Source organism: Arvicanthis niloticus, chromosome 13 (genome assembly GCF_011762505.2).
Source record: "Arvicanthis niloticus isolate mArvNil1 chromosome 13, mArvNil1.pat.X, whole genome shotgun sequence".
NCBI lineage: Eukaryota > Metazoa > Chordata > Mammalia > Rodentia > Muridae > Arvicanthis > Arvicanthis niloticus.
In genome coordinates, this window is record NC_047670.1 from 22,995,229 (window position 1) to 23,016,512 (window position 21,284).

Sequence of the window (21,284 nt, forward strand, 5' to 3'; positions counted from 1 at the left end):
TTACTGAGCTGTATAGGCATGGCCTGTGTTGATTTATGGATCTCTCCTTAATGCCCTGAAGAATCCTGAATATATGAGGCTCATTTATGTCATGTCACAGGATCTTACATGATGAAATAGAAACTGTGTTAGCCATTGTTAAGTTTAATCATTCTATCAATATTTATTTTGGAAATTAGATAACCACAAACGAGACAAAGAATGAGTCGGTTTACAGAGGAAATAATTGGCCAGGGGAGTCAAAGATTCATATTCAAAGAATTCAAGAAGCTTCTCCACCTATAACTGGCAGCTTTGATATTCAAGCTTATGAACATACCTTGAAAGGTATATATGAAATGCTCAGAATTGTTAGAGGCATACCAAAGTTTTTCAACTATACATGTATGCATTGTTTGCTAAGTGTTAAATATTATTGTTCCTGATATTTACTGTGTACAGTTATCTTACATTCAAACACCTAAATAAATGACACATAATCACATGAACCGTGTTGAAGTCAGTAATAGCATTTTTTTGTCTCAGAATTGTTTGTTCATAGTTTAGTAAAGAACTCACCCATCTGAAGCCAATACTATCACTTATAGGCATTTTTTAAAAAGTAACATACAAAATGTCAGTAAAATCATAGCAAACTCCTTAAAAATCCTTTTTCTGAAGGTAGTTGAAACTACGGCCTTGTATAAAGTTGTAATTGTGAAAATATAGAAATTATGGTCTTTTATAACGCATACATTGAAAAATCATGACTGCTACCCAGAAATGTTATAATATTAAAACAATATAAAATTGGATTGGAATAGTATTTTAAAATACAATTTTAATTAAACTATATAAATATTTTCTTTCTTGTCCAAAATGGTACCTATTACTATGTATCCACTGAACATTTGGGCTGAAATAACCACCATATGTTATAATAAATAGTATTTATGCATTGTTTCATACTTATTTAGTTTTAGTTCTAGTATCTGTTTAGTTTTACTTTGTAAACTATTACTGCTAGTGCTAGAAAAATATTAATTTATGTCTATGATTCCCAATCTTTACCACATAAACAGCAAGTGCTAATTTAAACAATAGTGATGTATTTTTGTTACGCTTATTTTTAGTGACACTTTCTTGATTTATATAGTTAAAATTCAAACAAGAACCAATATTATCTAGAATAAATGACATTTGAGTGTTTTCTTCACTTCCTTATCAAATATAATTGTTTTAATTTCTAAAAGTTTGTCTTACTTTCATCACTTACAGATTATTCATTAAAGCAAACTGGCATTCAAATAAAAATATCAAAACCAAGGCAACACTTAGATTCATTACTCATATATTTTTTGTTTCTTGATAATACATAAACTCTTGGGATAAACACTTCAAACATTTTTTTTGACCGGAATGTGATTGAAGAACTATACTTTACATACACAGTACTATGAAGAGTGCTCAGTTGTAAATTTTTGTTCCATTCTGTGATGCAGGCATCCCTGCTGCTGTGCCAGCTGCAGACTTGCAGTTTGCCCTGCAGAGCCTGGAAGAAATAGAACAAGTCTCAGTAAGCAGAGAAGGAACCTGTGCTGGCTACTCATGGAGCATCAAATGGAAAAGCCCCTGTGGAAAGCAGCCTCCTCTGCAGGTCCCTGCATTAGTACAGCTTCTGTGTCCTTCTCTGTGCTCTTTGTTAATTTGTACTCTTCCTTATTCTAAAAAAACCTGGAGATTGTGGATTTTTCAAAAGCAAACTATAAACCAATTTTATTTGTTTTTTTTTTTTTTTTTCCCCCACAGGGTCTCACTTTGTACCCTTGACAGGCCTAGTACTTGCTATGTAGACCAGGCTATTGAGTAGATAGAAATATGGACAGAATCCACCTACCTTTGCCTCCCACATGCTGGAATTAAAGGTGTGTGCCACCACACAAAACTCTTAAATGATTTTTAAAATTATTTGAACATAAAAACCTATTCTACATTAGAATGAGCAAGCAGGTATTCTTTTCCATAGAGATGAGCTGTTGCTACTTTAAATATATGGAGAAAGCCAAGAGAAATTGTGAGAAGACTCTTGATGGCATACAGATGTATAAATATAAATATATTCATCTTTAATTTAGAGAGTACACACACATAATTATCTTCATTACCCATAGTTCTTCTGAGACTGTGAAAGCTTTTGTTATTGTAAAGATGACCTGTTCAAGTCAAGTCTAAAGTTGTCATCTACTGTGATATTTTACACATAGTAAATGACTGAACACTAGCATATCTCTAGAAGAATAGGGGCTCACAGAGTCTAAAATTTAAACAAGGCTCCTGCAAATAGAATAGGGTGGAATCCTGTGGGATTTGTGGTTTATACACACGTTCACACACACACACACACACACACACACACACACACACACACACACACTCACTCACACACAAGGATGAGAAATCATTTCTCATATCCTTGTTGGTTAGAATGTAAAGAAGGTCAATTTTTTGGCAGATTTTGTAGTGCTAATTTAATATATATCTACCTGTGATTCAGCAATTTGTTATAAAATTCCATATAACAAATGGTATAACCAAACAGGTGGTCACCACTGCATCGTTTCTCCTCATAAAACTGTAGAAAGTTAAATATCTTAAATGGGAGAATGATCGTTGAGATGACAGAACCCTTTACTGATTACTCTGTAGCCATATGCTATGACAAGGTGGAGAAGATGCAGAGCTGTACTCAGGAAATTTATTGAATGGGGAGATAGGAAAGTAGAAAATGAAAATCACATAAAAGTATATAGACAAAATTCATTGTGCAAAATATGTTATAAAGCCACAGGGCTTATTTTACAAGCAAATGCTTGGAACTAGAATTCTAAAGTTCTCTCATTGAGATGGGCCTCCTCTTGCTAGCTCTGCTCATTTCTAGCACTCATCTCTTCTCTTTTCCTCCAATCTCCTCTGTTTATTCACTTATTGCTATTCTTCAGCACAAGTTCATGTGTAGTACATCATGGAGGCATCGCTAGTGCCTTTAGATATCAGAAGGCTGCCATTCTAGCATAAGGACTGTGACATGACCAGATTATACCTATGGATGTAATTTGGCTTTATTGTTATGACTAGAATAAAACATGATTTTAGAATGACACAGCAAGATAGCCAGAGATGAAAAATGCTAAAAGAATTAGCTCAACTTTTTAATTATTTATGAATGATGTACCAAAGTAACTATATTGAGAAGGAACAGAAAACATTTTCAAACATAAAATTAAATGAATTTGTTTTCTTTAGGTCCATTATATTTTAATTAATGCAATATATTATAGTCCAATAGTCTTACTATTTTTCCTTTGAGTTGATTATTGTTCCTTTAGAACAATTTGTTTTTCAAGCAAATATGTCTAAATTTAATTGTTTTACACCCATATACTTTTACTCAGCTTTTGCGTATTCTTAAATTGGTTCTATTTTCCATTGCTAGTTTATAAATTTATTTTGTCTAAAAATAGATCAATGATTCCAACATTATCGGAGAAAAGGCTAATGTGACAGTTACTACAATAAAGGAAGGTGGCTTATTTAGACAACGCATCCCTGGAGACATGCTTCGTACACCAAATCAGCAACCACAGGTATGATTCAAGCTTTTCTCATAACATTTATAATTTCAAATGTATAATTAATTTTTACCAATGTACCAAAGACCCTGTAAAATGAAAGTGTTTTCAACTGTATTTTTTCATGTGAATATTTTTTACCAGTTGATCAACTTATTATTTTCTACATTTGGAGAAAATTAACTTCCTAATGATGAAAGAATTCTTTTAAATCTGTCACTGACAGAATCAGTAACTATATTATGCTATTTAATCTTTATAGCATTTATGTCATATAATTAATGTTGCTGCTTTAGTGATAAGAATATTAAAATATATAAGAATAGTTGACTTTCCATAAAGCAACCTCTAGCTATCTTTATAGAACTAATTAAAACAATGGTTTCATGACTTCTGACTTAATTTATGTTAAGTTTCCATCCTACATTTACTACAAGTTTGGTGACAGCAAGGAGGACATTTGTTTTCTTGCATGTGTTTCTTTTATTCTTATTTACAACTGCATTAGAAACCTAACGGCACACTTACTATATAAATAAATATGTGAATGAATGAATGAATACATGAATAAATGAGGTATCAAAGTGAGAGCATAAACATTTTTGTAGGCAAATAACATTCTATTTGTTCTAAATCCAGTGCATAAAGTATATATGCTCTGGAATTATTACTATATTTCATTAATAAATTCTATGTATATTGTACTGAGTTCTGCTGGCCCTTTAGCTTTATTCAACCTTGGGTCTGTGTTTCTTGACTTGAAGGTTGAAGTCTATGTCAATGGAATTCCAGCCAAATGTTCAGGTGACTGTGGGTTTACATGGGATGCCATGATTACTCCCATGATCTTGACAGCAACACCTTCTCAAGGTAACACTTTGCTTTTAACCTTAAAACACAAGGTAAAGGATAGCTAGAAAAATGTAACCTCTGATAATGAACTTTAAATATATATTACTGTCACTAAATGTGGCAAGCAAACAGCTCATATAATATAAATATAATGAGAACTATGAAGCAGCTGAAACTATGGAAAAGCACTCATTACTTACTTGAAAAAAATCTATGAAGCCAAAGTATGTCATTAATATCTCTATTCTCTACTTTTACAAGTTACAGTCAGTCTGTATAATTTCCCTGTGACTTTGAGACATTGTTCTTGTGCTTGACCAGTGTGTGTATTAACATTCATCTGGTGAGAATTCTCCCAGCAGAGGTAGCAACTAGGCAAGCAACAGGATAGCTCTAGTGTAACAAAAGAAAAGAACTGAGTACTCACTTTGAGAAAAGAACAATTAATGCCAAGAACTCATCCCATCCATCTTAGGGTGTGTCTTATTATTGGGGAAAATGTGACTGTGTTTGTTGTGTGAGCTCCTAAAAAATGTGACTAAGCAGCAGGGATAAGGTGCAAAGGATGAGCTTTTAATCATAGTGATGAATTCAGAAATCATTATCTTATACATTTTAGCAGCTGATAGTAAACCTCATCTGGTTTGTGCCCTTTCATTTGCTAGTAATTTTCAATTTTTATATGTAGTTCCCCAAAATTATTTAGGCTCAAAATAATTAACAACCTGAATTGTTTTTTTCTATCATGTTTGATTAAGTTAAAAATAATGGAAAAATATAATGAGTACAATACAAACTAGCCATTTTCTTCACTGACAATGGCTGCTTACATACTGTAATACACATTTCAATCACCAGCTTAAGAAATATTACGAGAAGCTAAAATTCTCTTTAAGTATTATCACTACCCAAGCCCCACAGCTCCTTGAGGCAACCACCATAATTAATTTTGTAGGTTTTCTTTCATTCTGTTTTAACGTCTTTTGTATTTGAGATACATATATAGTAATTTTGGTGTGTGTGTGTGTGTGTCAATATTAGGTGTCATTTCTCAGGAGAGGTCTACTTTGTTTGTATCTATAATTAGAATATATTAATAATACATAATAATTGGTTTCATTATGATCTTCATAATGCAATAATGTATTTCAATCATACACATCCTCAATTACCTTCTCTCCTCTCCCTCATCCTACTGATCACTGCCCTCTTCTCAGTTATAATAACAGATTCAAAGTTTTTTTTTCATGTGAAATGCAGTGACTTAAGTTTATCACTTTCAGGGTCTTATGCAGAAAGCACGATTCTAACCATAGCAGGCTCTGGATTTTCTCCCACCTCAGCTGTATCCGTCTCTGTCGGGTCTACCAGATGCTCTCTTCTTTCTGTGGATGGTAGGTCTGTCCATTGTCATAAAGTTTGATTTTTTTTCTCCTAGAGAAATTGGAAGGAAGAACTACCACAAATATAACTGTCTTCTAGTATATATTTTAGAGTCATGAAATTAGCAATCTGGTCTGAAAAATGTCTATCTATATATCTATATATCTATATATCTATATATCTCTCTATATAGATATAAATTACACATATATATCCATATATATTCGTATATATGTATATAGATATATATACACATACATATATATGTATCTATATATATGTGTATCTATATATATATGTATATATATAGATACACATATATATAGATACATACATACATACATATATATATATATAAATTGATTATGACCATAGACTATTTGAGTGTTATACAATGTATTTATCGCATGAAGAGTGATCCACCATACCTCCATTCATATATGTTTTACAAAATGGTATCACAAAATATTTCAAGTGTTTTTGTATCTCTAGGCCGCAAAGATACTCAAAATATGTCTCTTTTCTCTCATGGTCTCTGATCATGTCCATTGTTGTTGCTGTTTATTTGATTTTGTATGTACTGGGTATAAAACCCAGAGCCTAAGGCGTGTTAGGTAAATGTTCTACCACAAACTACATCACCACCTTTCTGTTTGTGCTGTGCCAATGCCATAATAGTCATCATGAGGTAAGAAGACATGACCATATTATTTGATTTCTATTTCACCAACGTCTCTCAAGTTATACAGAATTCAAAGATCATTTATAATTTTAAATTCTTGACATGGTGGAAATATAGTTACTTAATTTCACTGAAACTTATCATTCAAAATCCTAGATATTTTCCATAATTTAATCAGATTGAAATCACATGAGCAAAACTATCTAGCAAGTAATTTCTATTGATTTTTTATTTAAATGTGTTCTTGAAGCCAGCCAATATTATAACAATATTATTTAACTATAGTAAAGTGAAGAAAATGTTTTCATTTGTTTTTATCACTTTTGTTGATAGAACATTTTATTTTACTCAGTTGTGGATATAAGTAAAATGTTGAATGAGAATTTTAGTAAAAATTCATTAAAAATTTTAATTAAAAATGTAAATTACAATAACTTTGATATAGACCTTCTTTGGACAAGGTTTCCAAATTTGTTTTCAAATTTGCTTACAATTTCATAGAAGTAAGTAATTCATAGATCCTACCTCCCCACTATGATTTCCCTGTCCTCATCAGAATAGTAATAGTTTAATGTAGATATATTTCTTGGAGTCTTAAAAACAAAGACCATCGTGGGTGGAAAGATGGGAGTTGGAAGGTGGGTGGGGACATATCCTCATAGAAGCAGGAGGAGGGGGGATGGGATGGGGGCTCCTGGGTAGGGAGGGAATGGGGAAAGGGGATTACATCTGAAATGTAAATGAAATATCCAATAAAAAATTTTGAAAAAAAGCAAAACAAAAACCAAAGTTAACATTTACAAATTAATTTTAGTGAGTTCTTTTTTTTTAAAAAAATCTGAAAACACCACCACATTTGCTTTATCATTTTCTTCTTCTTCTTTTGTCAAAAGAAAATGAGATCAAGTGCCAGATTCTGAACGGAAGTGCTGGACTTGTACCAGTTGCTGTGTCCATTGCTGATGTTGGGCTAGCACAGAATCTAGAGGGTGAGGGATCCCACTTCGTTTATCGGAGTCAGATCTCACATGTCTGGCCTGATTCTGGAAGCCTGGCAGGTAATAGCTAACAACTCTCAAAAGAGGTGATTGCATACATTTTCCTGACTGGGTTTCCAGTGCTTTGATTCTAGTGCTAGGAGAAAAGCAAGAAACCCAAGGCTCCCTCATAGCCCAGAAGAGAATATCCTTTTGAAAGGCACAGAGATTAAATGGCTGGCTAATTCTTTTTCTTATGAAGCACAATTAGGAATCTGCTTATGCTTACATCATAGGTTATTGAATTAATATCATCAATTATTACATGTTCCTATAACAACCTCATTAATTATGTCAAGATAAGATTTATTAGTTATTATTCTGCTTACCAGCTGCTCCATTTGTAACTAGAGTCTCAGTGGAGCTTCTCAACCTAGAATAAAGTTCTGGGATGAACAGGACAAAGAAAGGCTCACAAAGAGGAAAAAGGCTCACAAAGAAAATAAACAGACAATAACACATTTTTATTGCACTGTACTTACTTTGTATACTTTTAAACCATGATTAATACAATAAATTGTGTTTTGGTGTTGATTTTTATGTTTTTAAAAAATTATATTACTTTTACTTTATTTTGTTATTTTTTTCTCTTAGATTTTCTTCTTGCTTAAAGATATTAAAATTTAAGTCTTAATTTACCCTCATTTGGGACACATTGGCTAAATAGAAATCATGTCACTTATTTCCAGGGCAAAGCAATTGCTGCCAATATACCCTAATAAGGCAATATGGGCAAACCTGTGCAGTTGAGAGCTTAGCTGGGCTTGTGCTGATAACTTTGTGCAGAGCTGCTTCTCCATCCACTTGCTGTTATCTGGTATCACAGATGACTTGGGAATGATGAGTTAGATAGGGACAAAGTTTTGTTCAGTCCTAGTTGATCTGATTTTTGTTTTTACTTTCTTTGTTTTTCTTATAAAGGTGGTACTCTGCTAACAATATCTGGATTTGGTTTTAGTGAAAATTCAACTGTTTTAGTTGGAAATGAAACCTGTAATGTGATTGAAGGATATTTCAGTAGGATAACCTGCAGAACATCAAAAGTAAGACCTCTGACTTTAATCATCCCTCACCTCCAGTAGTCCTAACCTTGTTAACTAGGAAACATTTAGATGGGTGGGGAGACATGTGACATGTTTCTCCAAATTTCAGAGCTTTCATTATTATCTGTAAAAATCATTTCTTCCTCATGGTAAACTAAAATCCAAAGCCAAAATATTATTTCTACATCTGAGACATTTAAAAACCATAATGAAGATAGTCACAAATAAACAAGGCATCTCACCTGAAATAACAGAAGCAGATACAAAGTAAAGATGAAATTCAGTGGAGATGGGAGGTCAGATGGAGTCTCATAAAAGATTTGATGTCTAGTCAGCACCTGAGAGTCACCAGGAAATTAGCAGATAAACTGAAAAATGAAAAGAATTCAGCATTAATAATTTGTAAATTTTAGAGAAACAACACTAAGCATACTTAGTTTTTTTTAGAAAGAAATCCATTTTTATTTTTGTATCGAAAGTTTACATTGATTTACCTTTTGTGTACATGCATGAGTGTGACATGACTCTTGCTGCACATGTGTGGAGATCGGAGAGGCATATCTCTTCCTGGGGTCTTCCTGTGATTAGACAGATCATCATCATTGGCAGCAAACATGTTTACCCCTTAACCATCTATCTGAACCACAAAATTATGGCAAAAAAGTGCTAAAATTTCAATTTGTTGGCAAAAAATTGGAGTATTCTATAGGATATAAGAATTCCTTATTTTTTTTAAAAAAAATCAACCTTAGATTTAAATTAGGTCTATGGTTCAATAATTATGTGCAAAGAGATGATAAATGCAGATTCAGTCACTGACACCAAATCTCAAAATACAGCAAAGTAAGTGAAGACATAGGTAAGTAAGATATGTAGGGAAAAAATCAGTGAGTATGTTTTGGTCTGAATGATAGAGTAAGAATTTAGGGGCTTTGACAATATGAAAATACATTTTGTTTAAATCATTTATGAGGACTCAACATAACATGTGCATTAGTGAAATATGAGATGATCAAGACTACCTTACTGAGAATTGCACAGATGCCATCACTGAAAATATAAGATGGTTTCTAGTGTTAGTGTTTAGAGTATGTAACTTGATCAGCTAAATATGCAGCCTAGTTTGTGAATGAAGTAGAAAAATTAGATTTGAGTCTATAGCAAGAGAACAAGGACACATTTTTGGTATCTTATCCTTCGTCAGTTAGAGAGCCATTCTCCCAGAGCATCTCAGCTGCCCCATGGAAACCTTAAAATGCAATAATATAAATGCCATTAAACAGATCATAACCACGGTAGGATCGTTAGATCTTTGCCTTGAGAATTTAGATATGTAACCTATACTTAATAAATTAACTTTAAATATCTGAGAATTAACTCTGATTCATGACTGAAATGAAACATTTTTATAGTGATTCTATTTTAATTCAGTCCTTAGAGTTTTTTGTTTTGGTGTGGTGGTGTGTGTGTGTGTGTGTGTGTGTGTGTGTGTGTGTGTGTGTGCATGTGTACAGCCTTGTATATATTTTCTCGGGAATTGTTCACCATATTTTCTCAGATATGATATCTCCCTGGCTAGATCTTCCCAACAAGACGAGGATAGGAGGTCAAGACATCACATCTGGATTCTTTCCACTCTGTTTCTCTCCTTTATTAATGTGCATTGTAGGGACCAAACTTGGGTCCTCTTGCTTGCAACATAAACACTTACTGACTGAATTAGCTCCCCAACAAAGTGAATGGGTTTAAATACTTCATCACTTTAATTTTTCTATTTTGTTTTTTCCTTTTTTTTTCAGAGAATTGAGGGTACAGTTGATATTTCTGTCATTACCAATGGAATGCAAGCCACAGCGAAGGATAGTTTTAGTTACAGCTGCTTACAAACACCAGTTGTCACCGATTTCAGCCCAAAAGAACGGACAATTCTGGGTAAGAAATACTTCAGTGAGATCAGTCATTTATCTTTCTGGGTCTGAGTTACCTCTCTCAATATGATAATTTCAAGCTCCATTAATTTACATGCACATTTCATAATATCCTTTCTCTTCACCTCTGAATAAAGTTCCATTGTGTATGTTTACATTCTCACTGTCCATCATTAATGGATGTCTAGGTCTTTATAAGTCATAGTATTTTTTGTGTAATCTCAAACTATAGTACAGAATATCTTTTTATAGTTTATATCACATTGCTGAATTTTGAGTCTACCAGTCACCTTCCCCATTTTTATTGAGTCCAAATGCACATGCACATACAACAAACCAGAAATTCCTTCAACGCATAGGTTTTCACTGAAGTTTTGTTCTTTATGCTGAAACATGCTCCTTACTTTCATTTACTTTAAATACAAACAAGATAACTTAAAATTTTACCCTGAACATGCATGATGGTGAGAAAACATATTATATCTTTAAAAAATACCTCAGTGCTTTTTTCTTTGTGAAATAAACATGTATTTTTTGTGTGTACATAGAAGCATGAACCCATTCTTTTGGATTTTGCCTCTGAAAGTGGAAAACTTTTTTAAATCTCATAAAAGATAAACATGTTGGCTTGGTTAATATGAAAATTTTATCTGGATAAAAAGTTAAATTTTTATACAACAATTTGTATTTTTCTTTTAAAACAATAGGAAATGTCAATTTAACAATTAAGGGTTATAACTTTGGAAATGAACTCGCACAAAATATGGTGTATGTTGGAAGAAAGCTCTGCCAGGTTCTTCACTCAAACTTCACAGACATTACATGCCTTTTGCCCACGTTGCCTCCAGGAAAACATGACATCTATGTCAAAGTCAGAAATTGGGGTTTGGCATCAACAAGGTATGTTACTGATACTGGTTATAAATGATAAAACTTTGGAATGCTTGGGACTAAAATTGGGATAGGGAAAAATTTAATCGTTAACTTTCAAATATGTTGATTGCTTTCTTTACTCTTTTATATCTCCTCATAGAACAAATTCTTTAAAATTCTCATAAAGTACACAATACCACTTTGGTTTTTTGACCCAACAGTTTAGGAAAAGTTATAAAAATTCTTTGCACAATTGAATTTTTGTACCAGTCATGTAATTTGCATGCATCTAGGAAAGGTTTTTCAAGCAGTTTTGGCAGTGAAGGGAGAACAGTTTTTTAATTCTGAATTTACAGTAATTTCCTGCACTAATGTTACATATCTCGATTTTCATCGATGTTTAAACAATTTTGTAACAATTAGAAATGTAAAAATGTATGAATATTAGATCACTGGTTTAATAAGAATGTATATGAAGTGAACTAGCATTCCATGGAACAGGGCAGAATTCTCTGGAAAGGTGATAGTTAAGCCAGGATTTGGCCAACTAAACGAAATGGTGGAGATAACCCCTCGTTGATTCTATTTCCCACAGGAATTCTGAATTTTTCTCCCTGAAACTGTTAACAGCAAAATTTTAGTTTCATCTCTGAGACAATTGCTAGTTTGGAATACTTTGAAGAACAGCAAATTAAAATAATGCCTTAAAAAGAAGGTAGAGAAGGCAGGAGTCAGAATAGGACAGACGATTGCCCAAATCTTACAGGAAGTAAGGACCAGTAAGCATAGACAAGAACTGCATCCCCTGTTGGAATTACTGGGAGGAGTTCATAATGGTTTTGGAAATCTACTGGCTTCTGATGTTCGTGGGAAATATTATATACAGTGAAACCCAAACTGTATATTTAGATGGTAGTTGAAGAAAATGCTTATTCAGCAAACTAAAGACGTTAAATAAAACAATACAAAAACTCTGAAATCTACAGAATGTGCTGTCATGGTGGGATCGAGGATAAAAGAGTTGAACCCTCTGTATCAGGTCATAACATCACACAATTTGATGGTGCCTTAGCAGGCATGTCATTTATAATAAAAGAAAGTAAATAAGTGTTTTCCCTGAGATAATAAGAAGTTTTGACAAGTTTTCAACAACTAGAAAAAATTAAACTGAATTGCACAATAATTAATTACATCTATAATGTATGGAATTTTGTTGCTATTTTTTTTAACATGTACATCTGTCTTCACATTTTACTATAGTAAAAAATTTAAAATACTTTAAGGAATTTCATTTATTTCTTGTGACCTCATTTCTTAAAAATTATATCTTCTATATTATTTTAAGACTTTGATCTCACATAGTTCTGTTATTAGATTTTTCAAAACTTTGATTTTCAAAATTAATATATACATTTAACCAAAGTAAAGATGATTATGAGATTATGTAGTCTGAAAAATTAATGTCTAGTTATGTATATGTAGTCATTTATTTCCTATTCCCAAAAACACTATGGAGTGACGTAAGGAAGCTCATTGGAAATCTTTTTTTTTTTTTTTTTTTTTTGGTCTTTTGCAGGAACAAGTTAAATGCTTCCATATTGTACATTTTGGAAGTCACCCACGTCTTTCCCCAGAGAGGATCTTTGTATGGTGGCACTGAAATCACTATAATGGGTTTTGGATTCAGCACAATACCAACTGAGAATTCTGTTCTCTTAGGTAAAACCTTTGTCCTGTAAGAGTCAACTTATTAATGTTTTCTTTGACTAAAACGATCTGCTAGAAGAACTGGATTGTTACACAAATATTTTCCGTCATTTTTCAATATTATAAGAAAGGTTACACAGACAGTCTTAATTGCTTTTGTATACTATAATGTGTTGCGGAGGAGGGTTCACGCATATTGATACTTATATGAGATCAGAGGAGGACATTGGATACCCCGTAGCTGGAGTTATAGGTAATTGTCAGCCACTGAATATCAGTGATGGGAACTGAACCTGGAGCTTATAGAAAAGCAGCGAGAGCTCTTAACTACTGGTCCCTCTCTCCAATACATTTTCTTGTTAATGTAGAAAAGGCCAAGTGTTTGTGGCTAAAGGAATAATGAGACAATGAACAACTCTGCTTTTGAATCTTTCATTATCATTGTGTATTTAATGTGAAATAAAGAGCTTGTGTGAAAAAACACTCAAACATAATCACCATCAGAAGCAAAGTATCAACGATCCTCCTGTGTAACACAGAGCTTGGTTAAGCAATGGCTCGTTTACTGGTGATAGATCACCCCTCACAAAACACAACTGACGAAGCTTTTCCTACCTTTATACTTTTAGGTTCCTTCCCGTGCGACACTACATCATCATCAGAAAATGTCATCAAATGTACTCTCCATTCAACAGCGACTGTATTCAGAATTACCAACAATGGTTCACATTTAGGTATCAACCAAGGTTTATATATCGAAAAAAAAAGAAGAGAAAGTTTATGCTGAGATTAGCTTGATTTTTATTTTGTATTTCAAGTTGTTAAAAGAATTAGTGTTGTTTCTTTTATACTTTTGCAGTGTTCTCCATATGAGATTAAAAGTCACATTCTTAACTACATATGAAGTAGTAACATACGTCATAAGCTTGAGTTGACAAGGCCAGGCTTTATAATTTCATGCTCAAAAATTTCCAGTGATTTTGCTGCAGTCCAGAACCTCCTGAGTTACTGATCATGAGTTTCAGAATGAATATTCAAGTTGAAATTATTAGCATGACTACTTGTTTCCAAAAATTCTTCTGTGTAAATAGTTTATAAGAACATTAGAAGCACTCCATGAAACATTTCTGAACAACTTTTTCCTTGAGCATCCAACTCTGTTCAGTGTCTCTTGATCATCACTCTGTAGTTATTAGCTACAATTTATGTCTTCCTTTGCCCATCAGAATCTTGCTTTCTAGTGATCCTGGTTTTATTTTGGTTGAGTTTAAATTATGTACAAACATAAATGGACGATACTAACTTGAGAATTGTTCTTTATAAAAATGGTTGTTTTCATGGTTAATTATTAAGACATTTATTTCTTTTCCTTTTAAAATCTGCCTCAATTTTTACTCCTAGTGCATGGACTAGGTTATGCCTGGTCACCATCAGTCTTAAATGTGACTGTGGGCGATACTGTGGTGTGGTACTGGCAAGCACACCCCTTTCTTAGGGGTATAGGGTACAGAGTTTTCTCAGTCTCCAGTCCTGGAAGTGTGACTTATGATGGTAAACGATTTACAAATGGAAGGCAAAAATCTCCATCAGGTATGATTTGTTTTGTTGAGTTTTGATTGTATTGCTTTTTCTTACTCATAGGAAGTATGTTTATATGAATTAGTCATGCAAATAAACCAGCAATTAGTTTTCCTGGTGTTTTATGCCTATTGAGAAATCATTATAAATAAATTCAAGCAATTATCTTAAACATACTAAGACATTTGTATGTTTGCGACCTGTATAAACTTCACTGATTGCATGATAATTGACCAACATATATTGTGCAACAGAGTACACTAGGATTTTATGAAAATAGGACTATATGTTTTAGTCACACTAACCTGATAATAAATAATGAACTTTTGTTAATTGTAATCAACTTATCAGCATTCCTTATAGGACAGTGTGATTATGCCCTTTAGATAACTAGTTTGTTCTATGGTTTTAATAGTATATTTAAATTTTCATTGTATGTTTTTTTTCTTAAAATTTGAAAAATTAGACCAGACTTTCCATGGTTTTCTTTAAAAAGTAAAGCTGGATCTTGACTTTATTGTATGTAATTTCATTATCAAAACCAAAAACAAACAAATGAAAATCTTTATAGCCAGTGACTCATTCTCTGCTACTTCCTATTGCACTATAAGAAACAAAAAATAAGAAAACTGTCATCTACACTTCCATTGAAATGATAATTTCCAATTTCCTCACCCAGTGTTCAAAGATTCATTAATTGCTTGTATCTCTTGTGTATAATCTTATTTTATGGCAGGTTCATTTTCTTACCAGTTTACGTCTCCTGGAATTCATTACTACAGCAGTGGGTATGTTGATGAGACTCATTCCATATCTCTCCAAGGAGTCATTAATGTTTTTCCAGCTGAAACCAGGCACATTCCCCTACACCTGTTTGTGGGAAACATTGAAGCAACATATGTTGCAGGTAAGATGACTAAACAGGAAAACTGCAACAGATGACCTGGCTTAAAGTGACCTTTTTTAGAGTTCATGTCAGATGACTGGATCTACCCACTTTTGTCTCTTCCCAAGGCTAGAATTTATTATCTAATATTACTAATTAATAACTTAATAAATTAATTAAAACACTTTAAAATTAATTGTAAAGATAACAAACCTCCAGAATTTAAAGCCATCTACCACCTTAATTGAGGTAAACAGTCATAGAGTCTGAACAGAGTTCTTGTTTTAGGATAGTGTACATGGCTTACAAATGATTTTTTTTGTCTAAAGCAGGCCCTGCGCATTTACAGTTGGCAACTACTGCAGCAGGCTGCCTAGCAACAGAACCCCTGTGTGGCCTGAATGATACGAGGGTTAAACATTCAAATAAATTATTCTTCGAGCTTTCAAATTGCACTTCACCCTCTATAATCAACATTACTCCCTCTACCGGAACAGCAAATGAACTCATAACTATCACTGGACATGGCTTCAGCAGTCTTCCGTGTGCTAATAAGGTAAGAAAATACAGTCCCTTCTCAGTGCCCACAAACTCAATAAAAAGAGTATTTTGACCACAATTCCTTGGTGTAATTTCATCAGATTTTTGATTTATAGCTTGCATACTACTAACTCACTTAAAGCTTACAATTGCACATATGTGTGTATATTTAATAGTATATTAATGAAGTTGTACACCTCTGAGTGGAATAAGTTTTAGAATATGTCATGATCATGAAAGAAACCTTATTAGACATCACCCACTTCCTTCACCCATTTCAGCACACTGGTAACTGCTAATCTGTTTTCCCTATATATAGATTTGCCTATTCTGAACATTTTTCTACAATATGAAGTTTTTTTGTGAACACTTATTTTCCTTTGGCATAATATCCTGAAAGGTCATGAAGGTTTCAGTACTTCCTTTCTTTTCATGGATGAATAAATACACTATTATATGGCATGTATATCTCATAGAATCTATTCATTCATCCAATTGATACTTATTTAGTTTTTATACTTATTGGCTAATGTGAATAACTCAATTATTAACACACTTGTAAAACCATGACAAAAAGTCAATTTAATATATGTCTTCATCAATTTCACAAATTAATTTTATGAATACAAATTTTTCACAGAATTACCATTTTAAAAATATAAGTGATGCTAATACAAACCTGAAGTTCATTTAAGGGTAATATATTGATGCATTATATTTTATATTTATTTTTCTTTCAGGTTACAATTGGTAGCTACCCTTGTGTTGTAGAAGAAAGTAATGAAACTTCTATTATGTGTCATATTGACCCTCAAAACTCAATGGATGTTGGGATTAGAGAAATTGTTACTTTGATTGTCTACAACCTGGGCACTGCTATCAACACACTGCCCAATGAATTTGACAGGCGGTTTGTACTTTTGCCAAGCATAAATATGGTGATGCCAAAAGTAGGGTCAACTACAGGAATGACAAGGGTGACCATACAAGGGTCTGGATTCATGGCTTCTTCTGCAGGTGTAGAAGTCTTTATGGGTGATTTCCCATGTAAAGTTCTATCTGTGACCTACACAGCTATTGAATGTGAGACATCTCCTGCTCCACAGCAGCTTGTTCTTGTAGACCTACTAATACACGGAGTGCCTGCCCAATGTCAGGGCAACTGCAGCTTTTCATATTTAGAAAACATTGCACCTTATGTAATAGGAGTCTTCCCAAACTCGATCCAAGAATCTGGAAATGTCCTTATCAAAGGAGAGGGTTTTGGGACAGTGTTGGAAGAGATTTCTATATTTATTGGAAGTCAACAGTTCAGAGTAATAGATGTTAATGAGAATAATATTACTGTTCTCATGACTCCACTAGCAGCTGGACTTCATTCACTCAGTGTTGTTATTGTATCTAAGGGTTTGGCTCTGGGAAATCTAACCATCAGCAGCCCTGCAGTAGCTTCTGTCTCACCAACCTCTGGAAGCGTTGCTGGTGGAACAACCTTGCTGATCACAGGCAATGGCTTTTCTCCTGGAAACACCACAGTCACTGTTGGGGATCAGCCTTGTCAAATTACATTCATCAACTCCAGTGAGGTATACTGCAGCACCCCAGCTGGGAGAACTGGTACAGACAATCTGAAGATCAATGTCAATGCAGTCACTTACCCACCTTTGTCATTTACATATGCCATGGAAGATACTCCATTTCTCAAAAGAATCATCCCTAATAGAGGTACTCCAGTATCTACATGCTTTTTTATTTATTGTATTGATGTCACATTACAGTTATATTGATTATTATGGAGTTATGATATTAAAGTATGTTTTCTACATAGTCCTCCTTAAGCCAATTAATATAATGCATGGGATTCAAGTTCTGTGCAGTCTTAATTTTGTATTTTTTCATACATTTTAGTATAAAATTCCAGCTTTAATATAGGAACACAATGTCCATCAACTTGATCTAAATTACAAATGAAGAAGAAACAGATGACTGTCTTGGGAGCAGAATAAGTAGGATATGTTGTTAATACTGATGTGGCATGAGAAACAACTGTTAAGATTCATGAGTGATTGATCTTATTAACACTAAAACTTGTTCAGAATATTTTATTTCAATTAGCTCCAGCTAAATATTATTGTTACAACAAAATTCTTTCCAAGGAAGTGACATGCTCAGATAGAGGTGGCATCTTATCCTTTGTCTGGTGCCACAGGTTCTAGTGCCCATGCTATTTGAATACTCTTCATCTATGTGAGGGATCCTACAGAAGCAGCTGCAGCATAACAGTCAAGAGCATGGTTATTTAGTTTGCTTTATATTGCTGGGGTAAGGCATCCAGATTCAAAACAGCATGAAACTTGTGTAGACATGGGTTTATTTGGCTTCCACGTCTTTATCACAATTCATCATACAAGGAGGTCAATCTAGGTATCAAAGGCAGGAAGCTGGAGGCAGGTTCTGAAACAAAAGCCATGGAGGAACATTGCTTAATCTTAATGTCAATGGTTTATTCAACCTGCTTTCTTATACCACCTAGGACTACTTGCACATCTGTGGCACCTGCCTAGGGTTGATATGACTTTATCAGCAATAGCATATGTTGTTTGCTCCCATGACAGTTCCTTCTCTCTGTCTTTGTATATATCCTCTAAAGAATATCTGTGATTAATAAGAAGCTTATAGGAAGAGAGACCAGGGCTACTTTGTATAATAATGTGATAGGCTATTGATAACTCTAAAAGAATGCAACATTTGAAATGTCAAACAAATTTTTTTCATTTGATATATTTTTTAAAATTTTTTTTATTTTATATTTTATTTACATTTCAGATGCCATTGCCTTTCCCCATTTCTCCTCCCTAGAAAACCCCTATCCCATGTCCCCTTTTCCTTTTTGCTTTTATATAATTTTTTAAGTGTTAGTCAAAGGCTTTATATGTTTGGTAATGCTCAATCAAAAGTGTAACCCAATACCCAACCTAGATATATAAACTGTCTTCGACTGGTGAAGACACATGGACATCTGCCTCCATGCCCCCCCCTTTCTCTCTCTCATCACCTTGCTTCTCCTCTCCTTCATCTTCTCCTCTCCTTACTCCATCTCTTCCTCTCTATACTCCTTCCCCCTTAGCTCCTCCTACATATCACCATTCCTGTTAAAATAAAACTTTTCTCTCAAAATACAATTAGAGCATACTTATGCCAATTTGTACCAGTGAGGTACAAGATAATCCTAATACCCAGTCCATCATTTTGTTGACTAACCAGAACATCTGTTGTCTCTTCTAACTAAAACACTTAGTTCTGAACCTGGCTTTTTTCTTGGCTTAGAATGTCAGCTGAAAACCTTCCACTCAGATCTTTTCTCTCAATGTAAATAGCCAGGATTGGCTATGAGACTATAGGTCTTCAACCCCGCCAGAAATCCAGAATGAATGAGTTAACTGAAATTATGGGAAGCACAAAGCATAGCTTCTAAAACTTAGCCAATTTATAGAGACCACTGAACACCTGGACAGCCCCTATACTACAGAACGTTGGAGCATCAAATCTTCAGCCTTCTGGCCCAGAATCATCTGACAGACCTTAGTGATTCAGAATTATTAAGGACTGATTACTCTGTCTAGGCAGATATAATCAGTCATCAAACAAAATTTTAACCTTCAAAAATAATTTAGCTTGTATTTGAGAATATTGCTAGAATGGATTTTTGTTAATATGTATAATTTTATGGTAATGACTCATAGTTACTTTTATTGTCATAATTTTTACTTCATTAGGCAATCATATAGTAATTTTATTATAAGAATTTAATGTGACTGCTTCTTGTAGATTTTTATTTTATAATAGTCTATAAAAATTACTATCTATTCATGTAAAATCTAGGAATTTCCATGTTTAGTGCCCTTAATGTATATTTGGTTAAAACACAAGAGTTAGTTACTTGAAGGTGAGATTGTAGAGATAAGCAAAGTTCTGAACAAGTAAATTTTTGTTGGGCTTGCTTAGAAAATAATGAACTTTATTCAATAAATATGAGGTGTTGTTAAATAATTTCAACAGAAATAACAGATTATGAATGATTAGATTCATAATTAATTAAAGACATCGATGGCATGACTTGGACAACAAATAACACAGATTTCGATGGGATGAAATTGAGAAGCAGAAAGAAAATTCATATACAAATTGAAAAGCAGGAAGAAATTTCACATGTACAATATTTGGTCTTACAGATAATTACAATTTGATATAAAATAATTGTGTATGTGAAGAAGGAGGCACTATATAAGAAGATAATACTCTTCATTACCTTAGACTCCTTATTTTCCTTGATAATTAAGTCAACATAAGATTGACAGAAAAGTAAAAAAAAAAAATAATATGTTTACAGTGACGTTATTAAAAAAAAATGAAAACCTAAAGGCAATTACAAATTTTTATTTTATTGTTATGTTATTTTATTGCTATGTTTTGCCTATATATATATACGTGTGCCACTTGTGGAACCATTATGAGTTAACATGTGGTGCTGTGAACCAAACCAAGGTCCTCTGCAGGAGAACCAGTGCACTTAATTGCTGAGCCATCTCTCTAGCCCTGCAAAGACAGTTGCGCCTAACTGCCATTTTACAAAGTAAGAGGCATTTAAAACTTACTAAAATACATGGAGATGTTTTAAAACAGTATTATTTTATCAAGAAAGAAATAAAATAACAGATAAAATGAACATTTGGGTTTTGTTTATATTTAACTTAAAGCCTTAACATCAATGTTTACTTTAAAAATCTTTACATTAGTTCCTTTCCCTCTATTTTCTACTATAACTGATTATTTGTATATCATGACATATTTGTCCTCAAAATGTAGATACTGAAAATACTCGAGTAAAAGAAAGTATAGCCCATTCTCAGAAAGAATTGCTACAAAGGAGAAAATAGCACAAAATGCTAAGATTCATGCTCAGAAATCCATAGTTCTTTCTTCTCCTTTTCTCTACAAGACTAAAGAGGTAATTTATAAGTTATCATGGACGAAAGGGCTGGGAAACAGCAAACATTGAGATAAGTCATTTGTAGTGAATGTGTTATAGGCTGGTATGTATTATAGTAAAAAATATATACAGTACATCATGTGTACTGTTATATATAGTTTTAAAATGCTGGATATT

General features: G+C 33.3%; 1 protein-coding gene across 1 annotated transcript in view; it reads left to right on the forward strand.

Moving 5' to 3' along the window:
* Positions 1 to 21,284, forward strand: part of Pkhd1l1 (PKHD1 like 1) — a 145,718-nt gene that overhangs the window by 51,468 nt on the left and 72,966 nt on the right. The window contains exons 26-40 of the mRNA XM_076912207.1: positions 180 to 327; positions 1,482 to 1,636; positions 3,501 to 3,623; positions 4,373 to 4,478; positions 5,744 to 5,854; positions 7,419 to 7,583; positions 8,484 to 8,605; positions 10,405 to 10,537; positions 11,241 to 11,433; positions 12,983 to 13,125; positions 13,743 to 13,847; positions 14,515 to 14,703; positions 15,428 to 15,598; positions 15,907 to 16,133; positions 16,858 to 17,842. Of these exons, the coding sequence (XP_076768322.1) occupies positions 180 to 327; positions 1,482 to 1,636; positions 3,501 to 3,623; positions 4,373 to 4,478; positions 5,744 to 5,854; positions 7,419 to 7,583; positions 8,484 to 8,605; positions 10,405 to 10,537; positions 11,241 to 11,433; positions 12,983 to 13,125; positions 13,743 to 13,847; positions 14,515 to 14,703; positions 15,428 to 15,598; positions 15,907 to 16,133; positions 16,858 to 17,842 (3,076 nt within the window). The remainder of the gene's footprint in view (positions 1 to 179; positions 328 to 1,481; positions 1,637 to 3,500; positions 3,624 to 4,372; positions 4,479 to 5,743; positions 5,855 to 7,418; positions 7,584 to 8,483; positions 8,606 to 10,404; positions 10,538 to 11,240; positions 11,434 to 12,982; positions 13,126 to 13,742; positions 13,848 to 14,514; positions 14,704 to 15,427; positions 15,599 to 15,906; positions 16,134 to 16,857; positions 17,843 to 21,284) is intronic.